Here is a 9,327-nt window from a genome sequence, read left to right on the forward strand (position 1 = left end):
GAGTATTTCTTCATTATAAAAACCCATTTACACCCATTGACATTTACCCTATTATATAACTTGACAAGATCCGATAGTCCATTACTCTTTATAGATTTCATCACATTTTTCATGACATTGTACACAAGGCAGATTTATAGTAATCCATTGCTTGTGAAAACATTATCGAATCATCTTTGGCTTTTATATTATGGTCATGTTCTTGTAAATACACAATATAATCACTAGAAATTGTTGATTTCTTTATTCTAATTAATCTTCTTAATTGTGTATCAACATCCTCTTATGGAGTAGACTGTATAATTGTTGGTTCAACAGTTTCTTGAAATTGTTGGTTCAACAGTTTCTTGAAATTGTTGAGCAGTATGATCTACTAGACTATTATCAGCAACTTATGAAACTTTATTAATTGATCGTTCAATATCCATTTAAACTTGAGAGGTGTTATGAATAACAACCAATCTATTACTTAAAATGAGTTATTAAATATCTAAATGATCTTTCTTAGAAACTAAGTCTTGAGATTGATCAATCCCACTGATCAAGTTATTCTCAAGAAATTTTGTATTTCGAAATTCCATAATTTAGATATTGTGTTTCACTAATGTGTTGTTTTGTGGTTTAGCAAGTAGAGCTATGGAGCAACAAGATAGCAATAAGGGAACCAATGGGTTAACTTGTGGTAGTACATGAGGGTAGGGGCATTTTTGTAATTTCATAGGTTGGACGTATTTATGTATTTTCGAGTTTATTTGTAACTCGTTATGCACGATGATGTTTTTTTATTTGATTTCAAACTTTCCTATGTTGTTTTATGAATTAATAACCTTGTTTTTGGGATTGTGGGAATTTTATTAAGTATCATGCATGTTTTCACACTTACAGGTATTTATTGAGCCAAAAAAGATATGTCTCAAAACTTAAAATAGAAGCAAAGAAATATCAAAGGTTACCTATTCAGATGTCATCAGATGTATTATGTATGTTATAGTGCGTACATGCCTAGATATTTATTTTTTGTTATTGGGCTGGTTAGTCGATATAAGTAAATGTTGAAAAGATACTGAAAGGTTGTGTGTAAAATTTTGATCTTTTTTTTAAGGCTCTGTGGATAATTGATTATGTGATTAAAAATCGAATTTGCGGTTAATTGGCTATTGAGATGCTAGTTGAAGAAAAAATTTACACCAACGCAAATTAAATTACGGCTATGTTTTCTTACTCCAAAATGACCCATATCTTAAAGCGATAAGAAACAAAGATGCATAGTCGTATCCACATTGAAAGCTTAGTATATAGCATATTCAATAAATATGCAAGAAACTATTTAGTTAACAAGATTCTTCGTGAATATGAGTAAACAAAAGATATTGTCGGAGCAATAGTTGTCTGTTGAAATGAAAGATCCTGAATTTTTATAAAATAACTAAACGTATTGACACTAGACACAACGTAATAAGAGACTTCATTTTCAAGAGGGAAATGCACGTACAATATAATTCTATGATTGTATGGTCACAATCTTTTGATCGACATTCTTCCAAGAAAAGTATTTCTTGCACATGTTAAATTTCTTGGATTGCATAGAGTATGATTGATAAATGTTGAGCTTATATATATTGTACTGGTGACACAACGTCAAAAACCATGAATTCAAGTTTATTTTATGTTTTGAACTTGCGTCCCGAAATTCTTAGGTTTTCATTGCATACACATCATTTTAGCTCAACATGATTGTAATGTCACACAAGTTAAATATTAACTCACTCACACGAGTAATCGCCTTTGACGCTGAGAAAACAAGCAAAGATGAGACATTATTCTTAAGAAATGTGATGCTAAGAGAGCATACCAATGAGAGACAAATTTATCAAAAAAATTTTTATTGAAGTTAAAAATGTCGCATTGATGATTGATCAAGATGAAGTCATGAATAAATACATTTAAATATAACCGATTTGGATTTTCTACGTCCAAATAACTTGTGAATATCAAATATGAGTTCTTAATATAAATAAATACCTGTAAGTGTAAAGATGATTAAGAACTCAAGTTAGGCGTTAGGTATAACAACTGAACTAAGATCTGTACAGTGTTGTGAATGACATTTGAGAAAATACACACTATAGCACATGATTCATATCATGTGTGCATAAGTAAAATGACTAGTTAAAGTAGTGAGAGGATGAATCCTTACTCCCTCACTGTGTGAGATTTATGAGGATTACCTCATGTTGGTACCCTTTGACTCTTTACTGTTGTTCAATATTTACTCTTAGTGTTGCTATCTTAACTTGGAACCTATGGCCACACATGATTCGGTCTATGAAACATGACTAGAAAAACAGTTAAGTTTAAATTGAGAATTTCAAATAGAAGAGAAAAACTTACATATTATGTGTGTCCATTGGCCGATCGATCATGTGTCATGCGACCTCGCGAGCAACCTGCATGTGTGAGTGGAAGATATTGGATCTGGGTCCACTCATGACAGATTGACTCAATCCGATTTTCTTAACTGCCAAAGGGCAGTTACTAGTAGTTAATAATTAACAGTTAGACTCTTATATAAAGTCCTAACTGCCTCTCAAAAGATATATATGTCATTTTTGTAAAAAGAAGATTTCTCCACCAAACACACAAATTGGCATAGATCTTGTCTCCCTAATTGAAAAACAATTCGTAGTGCAAAATGGTGTCGTAGAAATAGACAATGTCGATACCTTGCGTTGTATTCAAAGAAGTTTCATCGAAAATTACTTCAGGTACGCAAATCCTTATTTACGAAATTCATAGAATTTGATCATAATATATTTAATTATTTCCAACACAATGAATAATAATTCATTTAGATAATACTTGATAAATTGGATAAATAAAACTTGAATAATCCAATTAGAGCAATTTTGGCAAGAAATGAATGTAAAAGAAATTTAACGGATTGCCTATAGATAACCAGAATGAAACTGAAATGCAGAACTAGTAATTGAAAATATCAATTTTAGTAATTGAAAATAATTACGTTGAAACAATCGTTAATATCTTGCAGAATGACTCAGCTACAGGAGCACACTTCTAGCTGGTTACAGGGTCCACTTGTTTAATAGTCAAAAAAGCAAAAAATTTGCGAATATAATACTCAAAACGTCTTCCACCCGGAAACAAATAAATAAAAAGAGTCTAATAGTTCAACAAGCAGTTCATTCTCTTCCGTTGACGAGTTGGAACCACTGTAGAGGGAGTTTTACTTTTAAGACATGAACGACAAGTCGCCTGAATAGGGTAATACAGAATAGGTTAATTTTAAAACATGAACGACATGTCGCCTTAATGGCATAATACAGAATAGGTTAATTTTAAGACATGAACGACATGTCTCCGGTGCCACATGTCGCCTGAATGGTGTAAGACAGAATAGGTTATTTTTTAGACATGAACGACATGTCGCCTGAATAGGTTATTATAGAATCGGTTGGAGAAGTATATGACATGTCGGTTGCAAAAATCGTATGCAGCCGACAAGTCGTCTAAATGTCATCCCTGACCTCCAGCCGGGTCAAGATTCGGGTCGATCGACCCGGTTTCAGACTCAATCGGAAAAACATCCTAAGTCAGCTTACAAAACTCCGATTTTGATGTTCTATACATCAAAATTCTCAATTTTTCATATAGAATTCATCAAAATAAAACTTTTTTCTCTCTCTAAACAAATTCGGGAAAAGCAAGAATTTTTATGCAAATTCATCATTCAAAGCAACGCAGAGGCAAAAAATGCTATGATACCAAATGTAAAACATAAATATAGTCTCAATCTATGCACTAAATCAAAATTATACAGATAGAAACAGAATAAAATAATTTGCGAAATTTAAAATCACTAACCTTCCGCCATTACTTGATGAGTTGAAGAGGGACAATGCACTGAGCTTTAACTGATAACTGAAGGGAAGAGAAACTGATGGGAAGAGTTTGAAGAAGGACAATGAACTGAGCTTTAACTGATAACTGAAAGGAAGAGAAACCGATGGGAAGAGTTTGAACTAGGACGGTGCGCCGCGCTTTAACGGATAACTGATGGGAACAGTTGACAGAAGTTGCGCCAAAATCATTGACGGCGGCAAATTTCAATATGAAGTTCCTCTAAAAGGACTAATTTACAACAAACGCCGTTTGAACACCGTTTGAACAGTGCTGCGCGTGAACAGTTTGGGTATAATTTTGCATTTTGAAAAGAAGAGGGGTAAGAAATAATCATCTTGGGGTGTAATCAGAAATTTTATTAAGTTGAGACTAAACATTAAACGAAATTTACAATAAAATACAGGGGTAGATAATTACTGTTCAGGGCAAATATCCCATTTTAAAGATAACCAATCAGCAGAAACCACGTGTTTTCATTAAACTAAAACCAACCCGAACGCAAGCTTCCAGAGAACGAAGAGAATCACTGTCAAAGTGTAAGCTCTCGACGATGGCATCAGGCGGCAACGGTGGAGGTGTGGAGTGGCACGTGCGGCCTCCAAACCCTAAGAATCCAATCGTCTTCTTCGATATTACTATTGGTACAATTCCTGCAGGTCGTATCAAAATGGAACTCTTCGCCGACATCGCCCCTAAAACCGCCGAAAATTTCAGGTCACTTCAGTTTTTTTCTTTCTTCTCCTAAATTTTCTTCGGTACATATCAATTCCAACAACACTTGTTCAAGTTCACTTCTTTTTTTTGTTCTTTGGCAGACAACTGTGCACCGGTGAGTTCAGGTATCTGGCGCTGTTGCTCTCCAGTTTCCTCATTACATACAAAAAATTCTCATATCCTGTAATGTTACAGTTTATGATTATGTCGACATTGTATGTGCCCTGAGTTTTTTATTTTTCTTTTAAAGACTAAATTCGTGTTGTTACCTTAATCTTTTTTCTAGGGTGACATATGCCCGTTAGCTAATCTATTTCACCGTAAAAGTTAAACTTAAAGCACAAAAATAAATTTCAAAGATGGAATTGTTTGTGCTTATATATGTTTAGATATTTTTTCTCACTGGACCCCGGGCCCCTGAATAGCTCTGCCCCTGATGAGTAAATCCTAGGTGCAACGAATGCACCGACAACTGCCTGATGAAATGTTGTGTCAAAAATGTGCACTGATGTGCAACCCTCATTGGGTGGTTTTGGGTGCATTTGTTTTGCAGAAGAATTATTCACCCCCATTGGGTAAATTCTGGTGCACACTTCAAATCTGTTACCTGCATTAGATTGTATGTGATACTAGTTGGCGTATGCTATTGTATTTGGTGTTATATAAGACTACTATTTTGAGTGAGTAATCACTTGTTGTCTACTCATATGTTGGTGAATGCTATTGTATATGGTTGCATATTAGACTACACTTTTTGATTGAGTTATCACTTGTCATCAACTCATCTATTGGATTGAAACTACAGAAAAGCTGGATTGCCAGTTGGTTACAAGGGATGCCAATTCCATAGAGTGATCAAGGATTTTATGATTCAGGCTGGTGATTTTGTGAAGGTTGGTTCCTTCAACTCCTGCATTTAAGCTTGCTTGTGTTTTATCGTTAATGATGTTAACCATGAATAGAAGAATCAGATTCTTAGTTTACATTTAAGATTATATCGATTCTTGTTTCTTCCCATCCTATACTGGAAGATGCATATCCCAATTGATTGGTAGGACATTCATGGTTCCTTTTTCTTTAAAGCAAACTAAATGTTTAACTTATCAATTTGAGAAAGGAAAATGGAGCGAATTTGTTATTGCATTTCTCTTGTGCCATGTTCTTATGGCCCTTAATAGAATCAACCCTCTAATGATAATATTTTAAAGTTTGAAACTTTCATATAATTTGAGAAACCAACTTCTCTAAGCAGAATATATTCAATAATTTTTAGTAAAAAGAAATTAGTAGTTACTTACATAATACTAATGCACTAGCTCATCTTTTTTCATTCATTCAGAACACATATTCTTACCCTTTGATTTGTAAATGCTCTGTTTTTTTTTTTTTTCCTTTGAAAGTTTTACTCTAACAAATCATTTTTGGAAATTTTAATTTACAGTTGTTATTAGGAAACTTATGGACTTGATATTTCTTTAAATTACAACCCCCTCTCAATTTTTCTATTAAAGGGTTTACAGTTGCCTATTCACTGTTCTTACTAAATGATTATAGCCAAAAAGCAATTTGAAAGACTTCAAAAATGAAATGGAGAGGATGGGTGTTTTGGTAAATAATGAAAGGGTGCATGTTTTATTTCTGGAAGTTAACAGTGTAGGGAACTTGTGGTGTTTTATTAAATCTGATATTAAAACTTCCATCTCTGGTCAAATAATTTTTTATGATAAGTTGTCCTGAATCTTTTATGAAATTTTTGTTTGGCTAAGATAACTACTTAAATTTTGTTTTGCAGGGTGACGGTAGTGGATGTACTTCTATCTATGGGCTTAAATTTGAGGATGAGAATTTTATTGCCAAACACACTGGTCCTGGTCTATTATCAATGGTATATTTTGACTCCGATAATTAATATTTGTTCTGCTAGTGGAATGTTGCACAAGTCCTACACTTTACCATTAATAATCATTGGGAAAGAATACAGACAATAAGTGATCGAAACATCTAGGGTAATGCTTTTTGATTACCAAAACTTGGGTGCTCTGTCTGTAACTGTAATGGAGCAAAACTCTAAACGGTTTAATGAAATTTATGGTATTCCTCTAGTGAGAGTTATTTAGTTGTAATACTTATTGACCTTCCCTTAGGATTAGTTAAAACAAGAAGCAAACCCTTGTAGTTGCAGTTCATACAAAGTCTTCTCTAAGTTCTTGAAAATTGTTATAGACTGTCTTTATCATCGGGATCTGCTCTGGAGTTTCTTAAATTTACTGGAAACTCCTCCTGTTTCTGTCAATTTTCTTAGCAAGGGTATTTTGCTATAAGTAGGTCAAAGCTTAAGGGTAGTAAATGAAATTTAACCTCTTTAAAACGAGGAATCACATGGCGAAATAAGGTTCTTCTGAAGGAAGAATACTGTAAGAAAGATGTTAATTTTCTAATGCCTTCTTCTTCACTCATGTAAGGTTAATGTACCTTTTCCCTTTCGATAATATCTGATGTTTGCATGTGAGAACATGACAAGGAATTAGAGATGTTGGCTTCCACCATATTGTTTTGGTTGAAATATCCCTTGTCAACCTCTTTGAATGCCTGAATTGGCATTTCAGAACATCATGAATTTATTTCGTTGTACTAATTTTGAGTTTAATGATGAGATCTTGCTTCCAACTCTGAATGTGTATACCATGCTCCTGTTTCAGGCAAATAGTGGAGCAAATACTAATGGGTGTCAGGTACTTGATCAACCTTATCACTCTCCCTCCTCCCTTTCTTTTTTCATGCTCATATGACAGACACATATATGCACAAGTAATATTTAAATTCAATATGTTGTAATTTGGTTGTACCTAGTATCTGGATTTTTGGCTGTTAGGTAAATTTTTCAGGTTGATTGCATTTCAATGTGACTGGGCCGACTGATATTGTGGTGGACATGACAGATTAGCTCAGCAATATTTTTCTCCATTCAAATGTAGTTTACATTGATATGTTTGCTAAGTTGCAATTGGTATACCCTATTCCAGGGCACTGCAATACATCTTTTTCTTTTTCTTCTGTATGTGGATAGGCTTCACCCAAAAAATTTTAAGCATAAATTTTGTGTATGGGTGTAGTTGAATTTCTGTAAAACTTGAGAATTAAGAGCTGTTACTTGAAGGATATTTTGATCGTTTGCCTTCTTTAATTGCAGTTCTTTATCACTTGTGCAAAATGTGACTGGCTTGACAATAAGCATGTTGTATTTGGGGTATGTTCTCTAATCTTGTTCTTTATTAATTAAGCAAATATTTGTCTTGTACATCACTGTATCTACCATCTAACAGCTATTTATTTATTTTTTTATGGTCTTTTATATTTTATATGTTCTAGGATTGGACAAAATCTTTAATGTTGATGATAGATTTAATAGTTTTATCTCACTTCTTAGAGATCCAACTCCTCTTAAAATCATCTACCTAAGATATTGTATCTTACAGACTCTGGAATTAATAAAATTCTAGAAAACAGCTGGTCTTTAGTTTCAAACTTGATGAACATTGAGGGATTTTGGGGTAAAATCATGTTAAAAACATGGAATTAAAAAGTTGTTGTCTCAATTATATAATTAATAGATGACTATCGTGTGTAAGCTGATACATAAAACCAAGCATGAACCTGGAAAATAATGGAAACTTGCCAGCGCTAGGTTTCTCTAACCAGTAGACCAGAGAGTTTTCAGCTTGTGTTATGTCAGTCTGAAGCATAGCCCTTCAAGGCTAGGGCTGAACAACTCAACACAGACAGAAATAATCAATTATTTACACCGATTTTATATGAGGTTGAAAGAACCAGGGATATCAGATTTATGCAAGTGTTGCTCCTGTCAGTAGATCTACTCTTCTGCTTAACCTTCCATTAAGCATTTCCCTTTAAAATGCTGATTCCAGTCAATTTATTCATGCAGAGAGTGCTTGGAGACGGTCTTTTGGTTGTCAGGAAGATTGAGAACGTGGCTACTGGACCCAACAACCGTCCAAAACTAGCATGCATTATTGCAGAATGTGGAGAAATGTAAAAGGTAAAATGAGTAGAACACTAATTAGGATAAACTAAAAGTAATATAATTCTGTAAGCAATATGAGTTGAGTTAGAAATAATTCTTAAAGTCCACTGATGATATTTGCTATAGTGTTATGCTCTTGTTAGCAAAACATATACATAACAAAGAAGAGGATATTTTTATGACAAGGGGATATCCAGTCAAATCTTTTACTTCATAAGTTGCATGTGGATTTGGCATCTAATGCATATTTATCTAGTTTATTTTGATTGCATAGATACAAATATTGAAACATATTTGGATGTGATTTATTTTGAATTGTATAAGAATTATCATTATTATATGCTCAATGAAAAAAAGAAGCTTTCAGAGAGTAAAATAGTGAATTTAGTTACCCTTATATTGGTTTGTGTATGGTGAATTGTGAAGATGTATATTTTAATTTCTTCACATATTATCATTTACTTTTTTTTTTAATCTTGAATGACGTGTTATCTATTATATTTTAATTCACTGTTCCTAGTATATTTCTTTGAATGTATCAAACACTCCCCGCCTCAACATCATTTTCCTCAAGGGAAAAGGTCCAGGGGACCTACGCTGGAATTCATCAGCAATTTCAAGTTGTTGCCTCCTTGAGCTCCCCTTGCCAT

The 9,327-nt window shown here is 33.5% G+C and overlaps 1 protein-coding gene across 2 annotated transcripts; it reads left to right on the forward strand.

Annotated features, from left to right (window-relative positions):
• The first annotated feature begins 4,384 nt into the window (after positions 1-4,384).
• Positions 4,385-8,894, forward strand: LOC123193549 (peptidyl-prolyl cis-trans isomerase CYP22-like). Of its 2 annotated transcripts, none has more exons than XM_044606583.1 (7): positions 4,385-4,635; positions 4,737-4,850; positions 5,441-5,528; positions 6,428-6,520; positions 7,335-7,367; positions 7,826-7,882; positions 8,579-8,894. In XM_044606583.1, the coding sequence occupies exons 1-7, from the start codon at positions 4,472-4,474 to the stop codon at positions 8,687-8,689; spliced, it is 660 nt and encodes a 219-aa protein (XP_044462518.1). In that variant the 5' UTR covers positions 4,385-4,471; the 3' UTR covers positions 8,690-8,894. The 2 variants fall into 2 exon arrangements, with proteins under 2 accessions (XP_044462518.1, XP_044462519.1); XM_044606584.1 differs by having other exon boundaries at positions 4,393-4,635; positions 4,737-4,760.
• Positions 8,895-9,327: the final 433 nt, after the last annotated feature.

This window comes from Mangifera indica, chromosome 12, assembly GCF_011075055.1.
Source record: "Mangifera indica cultivar Alphonso chromosome 12, CATAS_Mindica_2.1, whole genome shotgun sequence".
Taxonomy (NCBI): Eukaryota; Viridiplantae; Streptophyta; class Magnoliopsida; order Sapindales; family Anacardiaceae; genus Mangifera; species Mangifera indica.